The sequence below is a fragment of the Myotis daubentonii genome, chromosome 20 (assembly GCF_963259705.1).
Source record: "Myotis daubentonii chromosome 20, mMyoDau2.1, whole genome shotgun sequence".
NCBI lineage: Eukaryota > Metazoa > Chordata > Mammalia > Chiroptera > Vespertilionidae > Myotis > Myotis daubentonii.
The window spans coordinates 2,062,692-2,076,424 of record NC_081859.1 but is presented as its reverse complement, the minus strand read 5'-3'; the positions used below and the strand labels follow the sequence as shown (position 1 = coordinate 2,076,424).

At 39.2% G+C, this 13,733-nt stretch overlaps 2 protein-coding genes across 2 annotated transcripts in view; one reads left to right on the top strand and one right to left on the bottom strand.

The window, feature by feature from the left end:
• Positions 1-13,733, top strand: part of LOC132222545 (complement factor H-like) — a 209,030-nt gene that overhangs the window by 127,476 nt on the left and 67,821 nt on the right. The window lies entirely within an intron of this gene.
• The window catches only part of LOC132222546 (complement factor H-like), a 37,753-nt gene continuing 25,008 nt past the window's right edge, over positions 989-13,733 (bottom strand). The window contains exon 14 of the mRNA XM_059677647.1: positions 989-1,403. Within this exon, the coding sequence (XP_059533630.1) occupies positions 1,207-1,403 (197 nt within the window). The 3' untranslated portion in view covers positions 989-1,206. The remainder of the gene's footprint in view (positions 1,404-13,733) is intronic.

Genomic DNA, 13,733 nt, shown 5'->3' with positions numbered 1-13,733 from the left:
GAGAATATCAATGGGAGAGAGACACATCCTGCACACGCCCCAACTGGCACAGGGATGAAACCTGCAATCCAGATACATGCCCTTGACCAGGACTTGAACTGCAGACCCTTTGGTCCTTGGACCAACACTCTGACCACTGAACCACAAGGACAATTTTAACAAATAATTTTTTATTGTACTTTTTCCGACAGTATATTCTAAGCTCATGTGTTTTGTGTGACCGGTTAAACATCCGATTCAATAGGCAGAAAGCCACACTATTACTTCCAATGTTGTTTATTGCTCTATTGGCAAGTAGCCTAATCCCACGACGGTGAAGAATTATTGTCTTGGTACAAGTGTAAGTGATGACATAGTTGTGTTAACAACTTTGGGAGAAGATTAAGTTGAACAGGAGGCTAACACATTGTCCTTATGTCCTTTGAAATATAGTGGGAAAGAGCAGGAAATGCCAGAAGCCTGGAAGCTTTGAGCAAAGAGCAGTAGGTGGGACTGGCCACATCTTTGGGGCCACAGGGCTACCTCATTCACGTCAGGGGAACTCCACTGCCCCTTCCCGACACGTACTTATACTCGATATTTTATCAGTTTTCAAGTCCGTGTTACAATAGCTAGGCCCCTGATTAGAATCTAATACCTCCTTATCACCTGTTTGAATGATTGTATGTGCTGGATGGATAGTAGATGTTGCATTTCATCATTTAGGGGGTATAGTGAGCCATGGATAGAGAAGCAAAACTAAGTAATAACCTCTACCGTCTGTTGCCAACATGGGTGTGACACAGTCTGGTTTTGACGTGTTTGATAAGTGGTTTTCAGGTGAAGATGGAGACAAGCATTTTTTATCTTTTCCTCTGAAATTAGAGTCTCAAAACGCCCACAGCTGTGGAGAAGCTGAGAAAGTCGGGAGGGGGTGGGGGGAGCAGGGAGGGGAGAGATGGCATCTACTTTCTGGCCAGAGACATTCATGAACAGAACACACAGCATGTTGGTTTGTCACATTTTAATGAGATGCTTATGAGAAGTGGTCCATTGGTCTCAGATTACAATGGCATCTCCCACATGGCATTTAACAGGAATTGTGATTAATGAATAAAAGTGAGTTACAGCCTACTAGAAAAATAAATTGAGAAGAATTAGATTAATATTAAAAATTGTGAATGAAGGCGCATATTTTAATGAGAAAACGGCCACACAGCTCTCATGTTATGCACAAGTGGGATACTCCATTTTTCCTTCTCGACATTGTACTCGGAATGCAGAGTCTGGTGACACTTTACGATAGTAACCACGACACCTAAATTCAACAAAATCATTTGTTCTGGAATAAATTTTTTTCGCATATGAATATCTCAACTCTATGTTATGTTTTTCCATTTCTTCTTCTGATATTACACATGCATCTGAAGGTAAAAAAAAATTAAAAAGGGACATAAGACTTTAAGTAGTATACAAATTTTCCACAGATTTTTACAGTTTTATGTAGAACATTCTACACAGATCCAGGAATTTATTCTCAAACCCTTTCCAAACCAATTCATTGAAAATCCATTATGTTCGTAAAGCACATTTTAAACTATCAGTGATGTAAAAACGAGGCACTCTGTGGAATGTGTGGTCATTGCACGTTATAATCAATGTTTACAATGTCACCTACGCTATGAAGGGATTTCATTAAAGAATCCTTGAAGGAGGTGGTGGAGGTGGATGAGGGTGGAGGGGGCATAAGTGGTGATGGGGAAAATAAAATAAAATAATTGTTTCTTGCTGTTGTTGCTCAAGAATTTTTCAGACTTTATTCCCTCAGACATGACTATTTGGTAGTCAACAGAATAGGTGGGAGCTACACTCATCTCCTCCCGGCCCCAAACCAATTTACAGGAAACGATATAGCAACAAACCTGAGTAACCAATGAAGGCCAGCTGGACAGGAATCTAGTAACCAAGTGCTTACAGAAGCTGCACAGAAACTGGGAGGGGAGAATGAGACACCTACCCTTGCACTCAGGTGGGTCTGTCCACTTCCCACTGAAGCATGTAACCACTGCATTCCCAAAGAGGCCAAAAGGGTGCCTGCACTGATAATGTGCTGTCTCCTCATGTCGATATCTAGTCTTCTGGTTTGGTATAAAAGCATTTTGCACTGAGGGAGGGCTGCCACAGGAGAGATCTGAATAAAGAGAAAACAATGGATCTCTAATGCAGTGATCATTTAGATGCAATTGACACTGAAAATTTTCACAAGTTTACGTAGATTGAAAAAAGATAAAACAATATTTTTTTTGGTAAGAGGCAATCTTCTATATCTTAATTTTCTTTTCATCCTCTCTGAAAGGTTAATAGAGATTTTTTTGTGCAATGAAAATGATGATATGCTGTGCAAAACTTTTGAGTTTGATGTAGTCCTATTTGTTTATTTTTTTCTTTTGTTTTGCTTGCCTGAGGAGATATATCAGAAAATAAATAGTACTATGAGAAATGTCTAAGACTTTACTGCCCATGTTATTTCTTCTAGGATTTTTATGATTTTTGAATCTTGCATTTACGTCTTTAATCCATTTTGAGATTATTCTTGTGTAAAGTATAAGACAGTGGTAAAATATCATTTTTCTGCTTGTGTCTATCCAATTATACCAGCACCATTTATTAAACAATGGCAGCCCAATTAATTCAATAAAAATTTAAAAACTTTTTTAAAAGTAAAAAAGATGATGGGGTTTCTGAACATTTTTCTTTAAGTTTAGTAAAATAAATGCAGATATAAAATCAAAGTGAATTTGTAAACACAAGAAACTCATAATAAACATATTATTGGGCAGCCAAATGTGGTTCTCAAACATCATGTTTTTGAATTGGGATTTCAGGTCCTTAGAAAATGAGCAGAGTAGCCAGGTTCTTAGAGAATAAGTCAAGTATTCACATGCTTTGAGGAATATCGCATGGCTAAAGAAGATGATTACTTAAGATATCCACACAGAAACTGAGGAAAAATAAGAGTACAATATATTTACAGTTTCCTAAAAATACTCCAATAATGTGAATACTTAAGGGCACTGCAGTGAGCACTGTGAGGTCATTGGGGAGACTCGGGTGATACAAAGTAATAAGAGGCTGAAGCTACGGTTCCCCACAAAAGTGGGCGCAGAGCCCGCTGGGAATTGCTACAACGGTTTCAGGGTCACAACCCCTGAGCTTCTGATGCTGAGTCTGAGTGAGCCTGTGAGTCTGCATTTGCCTTTCTACCGATTCCCCGGAGACGCTGACACGGCTGTTTCCGGGGTCACACTTTGAGGGCTCTGGGGCCCCAATGCCCAGCACTCAGTGCACATCCCGTTCCTCTCTGTCAGTGGTTCTCAACCTTCCTAATGCTGCGGCCCTTAAATACAGTTCCTCTTGTTGTGGTGACCCCCAACCATAAAATTATTTTTTGGCTAATTCATCACTGTCATGTTGCTACTGTTATGAATCGTAATGTAAATATCTGATATGCAGGATGTATTTTCATTGTTACAAAATGAACATAAAGCTGCCGAAACCGGTGTGGCTCAGTGGATAGAGCGTCGGCCTGCAGACTGAAAGGTCCCAGGTTCGATTCCGGTCAAGGGCATGTACCTGGGTTGTGGGCATATCCCCAGTAGGAGATGTGCAGGAGGCAGCTGATGGATGTTTCTCTCTCATCGATGTTTCTAACTCTCTATCTCTCTCCCTTCCTCTCTGTAAAAAATCAATCAAATATATTTAAAAAAAAACAATGAACATAAAGCATAATGATTATTCACAAAAACAATATGTAATTGTATATGTATTTTCCGATGGTCTTAGGCAACCCCTGTGATAGGGTCGTTCGACCCCCAAAGGGGTCGCGACCCACAGGTTGAGAACCACTGCTCTATGTTGAGGCATAAACCTTCCTTCACCTGGCCTCACCAGAACCTGTGTCTATTTTTTAATGAAGGCAGAAGCCATTCACCAAAATACCTTTGCATATGGGTGTTCCTATCCAAATGCCTTCCCTACACTCTACAACACTGGGTCCATCCATTTGGTAATGTTCTTGACATCTATAAGTCACATGGTCTCCTGGCTTGTATGAGTTCTTCGGCTGGCCCACGAGGATGGCATTGTCATAGCTGGGTGGTCTAGGACAAGTCATTTCTGAAAAAGCAACAACATAGACTTTTCAGTAAATCTTTTAAAGTACATTTCATGCAATAGTTAAACTTTAGAATAATAGAAACACACCAAACCAATGTGTACTATACAATGTTTTTCTTATAACATGAAAATGGTAGCCATCTTGACTCAATTACATTGAATAATTTTACATTTATCGAAAGTGCAACGTGGGGATGGTGGTGTTGAAAGCCTGAGGAGATGGGCATACCGGGCATGACCGAGACCAAACTTCTTATAATCAAATTCTTATCTGTCCACACGGGCACAGACACTATGTGCACATTTCCATTTCTTTGCTTCTGTCCAAATCTTTTCCCATAATTACATCAAACGTCTTCAACTAACTATATTTTTATTGATTTCAGAGAGGAAGGGAGAGGAATTAATAGACAGAAACATCAATGATGAGAGGGAATCATTGATGATTTGCCTCCTGCAGGACCCCCAATGGGGATCGAGCCCACAACCCAGGCCTGTGCCCTGACTGGGAACGGAACCCTGACCTCCTGGTTCACAGATCGATGCTCAACCACTGAGCCATGTGGGCCTGGCTACATCAAACATCTTAGAACATTATGGATTTATGAGGACATAACTGATAAACACTCAGTGAATTGAATAATGATGAGGTGGGTGAGCAGGGACCAGCTGTGATACAGGAAGAGATGAGAAGTCAGAGGATGCCCATCAGAGCACGTGAACAGTGAACACAGATGACATCCAATGAAATAACTTGGCCCCTGTTGGCAAACTTCTCATATTACTATTAATTCTGCTGTTAATTCTCTAGCAGAATTCAGAACTTCTAGAGATACCTTCTAGAATTAACGCAGCTTTACAGTTGTACCATGGATACTCTGAACTAAAGGTATTCATCAGCCTTAGAAGAAAATGAAATACACTATACTTGTGCATTCTGGGGGATGGGACCAATTTCCTCCTGAACATTCTACAGATGCAGGTCCACGGATCCGAAATCCTCTGTTACAGGTGTACTTATAGCTTTCCCCATGTGGATAACTGTTTAACCTGTTAGATAGAACAGCATTGGAAACCTCAGGGGGTGGTCCACAAGGAAGGCCTAAAAAAAAAAAAAAGGAAAGAAAGTAATGAGTGTGTATTTCACTGAATCTGAACTTCATTTCATTTCCTGGTTGTCATATTTCAATTTATTTGAAATAAAATGAAAACACAGGCACTAATATCACATGACAGGAAAGGTGCACAAATGCTTTAAAACCAGCATGGTGGTGTGTCCAGCTGTCAGCTTGAGCAAGAACTTGAAGCGAAAACTGTGAAGAGATCTGAGAATGAGCGTATCAATGCTTCTCTAACCAATTAAGAGCGATAAAAAGAAACACACTGAGAATCATCTTAAGAAAAGTATCCTCTACTGTAAGAGATCAGAAGGGGCAATGGAGAGAGAACATAAATCTTTATAAAACCTGACGACAAAGCCTTCATTGCAACCCATATGAATATGTAGGAGTATGAACAGGTATAATTATATGAAGAGTTAGGTTTCATTTCACCACATTTCAGGTTTTTTAGGAAAAATGCCCGAATTACAAGTGATTTCATAATGAACCAATAAAAGTAATAAAAATAAGCTTGATTTGTTTATGCAAAAATAATTTGGTAAAATATTAAAATCTATATAAACAAAATATAATGCTTTTATATGTTTATAAATCTAAAGAGTTATTTCTCATGACTTTGATGACGATGGATTATCTTACTGAACTGTATCAAAACAGAACTTTAGTTTGCATGCTGTCCTCACCTACACACTGTGGTGAAGCACTCCATTTTCCCAGGTGGCATGTTATCCCATCTTCTTTAGATAATTTGAAACCATCCTTACAAATATAACTTAATGTGGTGCCGTGTGCATATAGCTTGGGTTCCAATGATTCTCTTTCGTCTTCTGAAGATCTGGATGAAATAATGCTTCCATGTTCTACATGAGGTGGTTGAGAACATGGAGTTTTTTCTATATGAAAAATAGAGGTTAAAGGGTTAAACATAAGGATAATTTTTAAATTGAAAAATAAAATCCAACACTGGGACTTTAAAGTAAGGACATTGGAACACGTTAAATTATTAATAACTAAAAGTATTTGAAACTTGCAAAGACATATGTGCCCATAAAATTGATGCTACGGTCCATGTGTCCCATATGGCTCTTCAGTCTCCTCCTGTTCGTCTTGAGGAGTGACATACGCATACACAGAACTTGGGTATTTCTGTCACCGGAAGTTTCTGTTTGTATTCGTTTCACATTAGAAGGGAAATAATGGTGATTGATTTCGGCACCTGGATGGTGTGTACTGTTTGGAGATGAAGCGGGATGGGTAGGGGGAAGGGATCATCTTGTTCCTTTACACAAAGCAGGGCTGTGGGTTACCATCATCTGAGAGGCAGTGTAACGCAAGGGACCCACTACTGACCGACACAGCGCGGTATTGACTGCCATATTCCATCCTGGCACACGATTTCCTCTCCTTCCTGGATTAGAAAGTTTTCTTGACAGAGAATAGATATTTTTTCTCCTTCTTGATAATTCAGGGTCAGGCTCGTATGTTGAGAATTGGGAATCTGAGGTGGAGGTGGACATCGTGGTGCTTCTAAAAATATTAAAATCAGATTTCTTAATGAAAAATCATAAGTCAAATATTAAAATAACAATTTAGTGAATAAAATGATCAATAATAATGCACCTGGAAAGATCAAACTATAAAGCTATGTTCTGTGTTTAAATATGTTATACTTTCCGTCTTGTTTGTCACTCTAATATACCTCATTGGGTTTATATTCTCATGGCCTTCCTTGTAGGTTCTTTCCTTTATCCCTTCTGTGATCAATCTTGGGTATCTCGGCTTACGTAAAATGCTTTCTGTATATTCTAGGCCCATGGAAATTGGTAAAAATATTGAGATGAGTGGGTCAAGGTGCCCTCCAGTTAAGAAGAGCAATACATATATGAAAAGTGGGATGAACCCTGTGTTATTGGAATTGGTGGTGGCAATGAGACTCAGTGTTTGCCAGACAGATAAATGAGCAAAGACAGATGACTAGATGTGTAGATTCCTACAGAGATAGAGGGATGCAGACATAGACAGAGCGTGCACCCATAGATGCTTAGATAAATATACGCGTTACAGGCATAGGCACACCTGTAAGGTAAGAACTTGGTGGCAATGGGATCCCAATAGGAATGCGCACACCCACTGGCCAATGTGACTTTAAAGCCACCGCACTGCCGGGTGGTTTGTTGACAGCTGACCAATGCACCGGATACAATGACTATTCAGAAACAGTGTTTTGGTTATTTTCTAAATTTCCTTCCACTTTCAAAATTATTGTCATAATACATAGTTAGTAAAAAAATGTTAAGACACAGAGAGACACCTTGTACAAGGCAGGAAGGAAAATCACCATTTGGAAATGTTCTAAACAAGAGCTCACCTGTGCAGGTCACCTCGGGCTCCCATCTTCCGTTCACGCAGACTGAGCGTTTCTGCTCTGACTTCCTCCCACAAGTGTAACTGATTTTCTTATTATGCTTATAGTCAATCCTATCTGACAACTTTGTCTCATAGGCAATTGCCCTTGATAATTTACACGTCTTCAGTTCAACTGTTGCTGTAAAATGAAAATATTCCATTGAAGACAATAATTATGAAAATCCTGGCCACCAATTAAAAACACCCCAACACAACAACTATAGAGTCCAAACTCTAATGAAATAGGATGTTAGGTCCATAAATTCCACCAGCAACGTTCTTCCTGATCATGTGGCATGAGGTGCGCTACAATGGTTGGACACACAGTCCTATGTCCAGTATTGAAATTTCAGAGAGACTAGTCATCCTAAATCCATGTTGCCCTTTGGGGATTGCAAAGACATTGGGGTTCACCTTTTGTGTGATCTACATAGGAAAGAATCATACATGACTAAATATGGTCCCGTTTGAAATCTGCAAATTTTCACATCCATTTTTCTTGGTGCCACATATCTCTACATTATTTTCAGTCTATAGTCTTCAAATGGTAAAAGAAAACAATTATCTATGGAAATAGAATATATTAATTTCCTAGTTTAATTATATATTTTAAAATAACTTTAATCTGTACTAACAAGAAAAGTTGATCTAAGGTGTAGGGTATAGACTGTGAATGTTTCAGCATATCTTTGGCATGAACACCAAAAACCAGAATAAGAAATTTGGTTTTTAAGTCATAACACATTTTGTATACATGTTCTTAGAATCTTTGAGAAGCTATTTTATACACCAGATCATCCTAGAATCCAATAATATTATAATGCCCTAATAACACATTTATGTTGGCTGCCGTGTGTTTTAGATATGGACTATGGAAGTTTTCGTACAAGCTACATATTTCAAAAAGGCAATGCAGGTGGAAATCCTTTTTGAATTTGATAAGATCTGTGTAAGTCTTAGGTAGTATTTGTTAATAATTTGTAAATGATGAGACTCAAGTGAGGGTGAACAGAACAAAGAAAAGTCAAGTAATTGGCCAAAGAAAAGTAATGATTTTGTAATGCAACCTTGAAAAAAAAAACTAAGTAAAGGGGATTAATTTAAAACAGACAAGAGGCTTGAGAAATAGTCTTATTGTTAGGGCGGGTCCAGAGTGGTGAGGGACACAAAATGAGTCGTCTTCTTCAAGATGAGAACTGAAGGAAGATTTGTAGTCAAAAGGAGGTGTGATGGTTGTGGTATGTCGAAAGATGCTGGTTTTCTGAAAGAATTTATTTATTCAGAGAAAAGAAACATCTTGCTAGAGTGAAAGGCAGGTTTTTAGGAAGTTACAAAATAAACACAGAAGCAGAAAATTTTAATCATGTATCTTTAAGTCAAATTTAGCTTCACAGGTTTAAATGATGTTAATATGAGGGACAGACGTTCAAAATTCTATTGCTAGCTTCTATTTTTCCTCTGTAGATCCTATTGAACAATATAAAAAATGAATGTTGGATTCATTATAATTTGCAAGGTGACATTTTCAAAAATATGGTTGCGTGTAGAGTTTCACAATAAAAAATCACAGTGCTATTAATTGTCAATTATAGAAGTGTCTTCTCACCAATGCACTGAGGTGGTTGGGTCCACGTTCCCCTAATACATGTAACTGAGCTCTGACCAATCATTGTAAAGCCTTCTCCACAAGTGAACTCTACTGACTCTCCATGGTGATAGGGGGGCCGTGCTGGGGACACGACCTCGCCGTGCTCCAGCTCACGTACGTCTCCACATGTCCTGTCCTCCTCTGTGAAAATCCCACAAACAAACATTCAACTTTAAAATGTACGTGAGGTCTTGTTATGAACAGAAACACTGCTGAAATTTTGGATACGTTACCAACACACACAGGCAAGGGTGTCCACTCTCCATCAACGCACTGAATTTTCCTCGCACCCTTCAGCAGGAACCTGGGGTTGCACACATACTCCACCACCTCACCGTGTTCATATTCCCATTTAGGTGTGTCGGCAACTTTCCCGTTGGGGAGTCGAGGAGGTTGATCACAGGACTGTACTTCCTCTACGGTAGAAATACTGTATAACTAAAGGTGAAAGTGTCTCTTGTACAACTGAAAATCCAGTAAAATGAAGAGATTTTTTTTTCTTTAATCTATTACTTATTGTCTAACTTATCACAGCATTCTTTTGAGGAAGGATAAAGAATGGTGTTTACATCAGCTTCATGTCTCCCAGCTCCGTTATGATACAGAACTAGCACACTGGACATATATGTAAGCCCAGGAAACGTTCGATACTCTAGATCAGGGGTGGGGAACGTCTGGCCCGAGGGCCATAAAAGGCCTTGGAAGTCATTTGGTCTGGCCCTGCCAATGCATTAGAGGTGAGTTAATTAAATGTTTGACCAATTACAGCAGGATAACTTTTCATTGATAATTTTATATGATCTGAGAATGATATCATAATATCCAAATGGCCCTTGGCAGAGAAAAGGTGCCCCACCCCTGCTCTAGAAGATCTAAAACTAAATGCAAATCAATGACCAAATATCATTGTGTAACTATTCACATTCCACAGAAACATTTCATCAAAACTTTTTTGGGGAAAAATCATTAGAGGCAAGCATTTCATCAACAAATTGTAACTCTACATTATATTGCATATGGCATTGAGTTAACTCTGTGATGCTTGAAATTGTCTAGAAATTCTCAGGGAAACTTGAGGTGAGACCCATGCTGATGGAAATGTCCAATACCAATGGTGGAAGTTATGCAAAAATTATGACTAAAGAGGTCACTCCAGCATCACACAATATGTCCATCTATGGAGATTTTCAGTATATAGTCCAAACAACAATGAAAGATTATTTCCTTAAATAAGGAAGTGGGAGGTATCTACTACCCAGCACACATTCCTGGCTTAATGCACTGAGTTATAGACACACTGGGAGCCAGCAGAAAATTAAGAGAAAAAAGGCAGCTGACGTCCAACATTCTAATTCTTGTTTGAGCAAGTGTCAGAGAATTAATCACCTTTACATGTTGGAGGGCTACGGGACCATCCAAAGTGGTAGCACTGAAGAGAGTCTGGTCCGATGAGAGTGAGGTGTCTATTTCTGCAGGAGAATTTCAACACGTCTCCAATGACATATTTCTCTTTCCGGGGCTGAACAATTAAGTTCTGCTCTATATCGGGAACGATGCATTCTCTTTCTATAAAAAGAGTAAATAATTTAATGAGAACATATAATTAAACAGTGGCAAGTAAACTTTATATGTCATGCAAGAATAAGTGGCGGGGTGCTGCATATACGAAGAGGCATCAAATAAATGCTCTCCCTGGAAGTGCATTATCAATTATGTCTGAAACATCCCTCACATTCAGTTGGGACCCTCTGATAGCGATAGATGTGTCCTGAACACTTATTTGTAACATCAACTAGCTTATAGTAAATCTGATTTTATCAATGACATTTATAAAATTAAATGCTACATTTTTGGTATTATCAAAACAATACTATTCTCTCACATTAAACAACAACGAATGCTACAGTTTTAAATTGCATGCTTAAATAAAAATTGGTTATTTTAATTTAATATAGTTGGGGACCAGGCCTTTTAGAGGCATTTATCATATATTTTAGTAGAGAAACATTAAAAGTTGCTTGGTTATTAACTTAAATCAATTGCTATGAAGAATAAAATCCCAACTCTTTCACGCCTACACTTCCAATGCCATCTTATCGTTTCCTCTCTTTGTTGATCCAGACCCCAGGCTTCATGGTCTCTGAACATTTTTTAAGAGATCACGTTCCTTGCTCTCCCTGTTGCATGGTTCTGAATGGTTTTCAACCTTTCTGTGTAGAGATGCCTTCCTCTATGAAACAAGCCCTCAATCCCTCCCATTTCCGAAGTCCTTGGATGCATTTGTTCCTTTGAAAATATAATAATGTATTAGAAATATAATTATCATTTGATTCATTATTTGACTTTTTTCAATGTTGTTGTTGTTTTTCTTCCATAATGCAAGGAGCCTGTGGGGAGCCCATACTAGGTGCGTGTGGAAGCTGGCATGGAGAATGTAGTCTAATCACCAGAATATTTTATAAAAATATGAGAATGTTTGTCACCATGGAAATATTTCGCAGATCTGGACGAATGAACAATGCTTCTGATCAGCTTGGTGTTGCCCAAAGACACGTGCTTGGCGAATCGTGGAGTGGAATTGAGACCCACCCAGACTATGAATCCGTCTGTCAGACTTCCTGTCCCTTTCATCCTTTTATCTCCCCAGCCCTAAGGCAACATTCGTTCCAACATTTTTCCCTCCTGATTCTCTGAGTCCTTTCCCTCCTGGATTCTCTAAGTCCATGCAGATGCTGGAATGCTTCAGGGCTCAGATGGAGGGCTCCTCTTTTCTCATTCTGGATTCTTTCCCCATGAGACGTCACCATTTACATGGGGAGAATCTCATATGTTGATCGGGCCAGGCCTCAACATTCAACTCTGTAGCTTAGAATCTAATTTTGATGGGACCTGGGCGGCTCACCGCTCATGCGCCCACGTCAACAGTGGAGATGCTCCTCTCCAAGAGCTCTTCCTCCTGCCCGCACCGCCTGACCAAACGCCACCTCCACGTACCTCCTTCTGAGAGAATATTTACAATAAACGTGTGAGTCCCTGGACGATGACTCTGCCTGACACCCAACACTCAGTAACGTCACTGTCTTTTCTACCAACATGCATCCCAGATCTGTCCTCTGCTCTGCATCTCCTCAGCCGTCACTCTGGCCCAATCTCCGCCAGAAATCCCTCCCCCCTTCCTCAGTGGAACCCTCATAGTTCCCAAGGATTGTTTGGTTTTCAAAGTTTTACACGTCCTGTCCCCATGAGTTGGATCCACCCACGTGCCCAGATGGAGGTTCTATTTCTAACCCCGGAAAACAGACAGTGGGCTGGCAGACATGCAGGATTCGTGGAACTGTCCTCAGAACTGCCCACAATCAGGAAATAAGGAAGTCCTCTCGGGTCCTGCAGGAATGAACACGCAGCTGGGAGGTGGCAAGAACCAACTCGGGAGAAAACTGCTGGGGAAGTTGTAAAACATATCACCTGGGTCACGAGTATCTAAGTTCACATAATGTAAACGGTTGCATTTAGAATAACAAAACAATGATATGCTTTACACACATTTTGTTTATTTCAATGATCCTGGAAATCAGTACTTACCCTGACAGGTGGGTGTATCAGACCAACCATTGTCACCACACACTATGGAGCCTATGGTGTGTCCATCTCGGTTTTTATATCCATCCTGGCATTCATAGGCCAACCTGTCATTGACCTTAAACCACGTGCCATCACTTCTGGCTCTGGCATTCTCAAATACTGGCACACCACAAGATTCTAATGCATAATAGAATTGAAGATTTCACTTCTAATATTATTGAATGGACAATCAAATTTCATAAGTTCCATCCCAAGAATAAAGAGCGTTATCACTTAGCATGTGCTAATAAATTATGCATCATATACAAGTAATCAAAGCATACTAGTGTTAAATCACTGTCCTAAAATTGGTTCTCATGAGAGAAGCATGTATTTCTACACAGCAGTTTTACCATCACTTAAATCATCCAAAACCTTTATTTTAAGAACATTTTTCTCAATGCAATTAATGTTAGACATTTATTCCGTGTTAGCCATAAAATAGGCCATAATAGATGCATTGTACTTTTTCTTTTTTGCAAAGAAGAATATCATTTTGTGAGTGTAGATGCCAAAGTTATTAGCAGTTGTGACATATATGCCAGAAAAAAATGAATTGGTTCAACTAAAAAGTTATTTTTCACCAGTGAGTGTAAATTTAACATTTTATACAATTAAACGTTCTGTATAGTTCTCCTTTAACACATACTAATTTTTACAGCTCACATGCTGATTTAGCTTTTTCAGATATTTTTAATGACTATATTCTTTTATACTTTTCGAGGTCGAATGTAAAGGTAGTTCTATATTTATAATTAGCATAAGAAAGCTAAGTGCTAAAA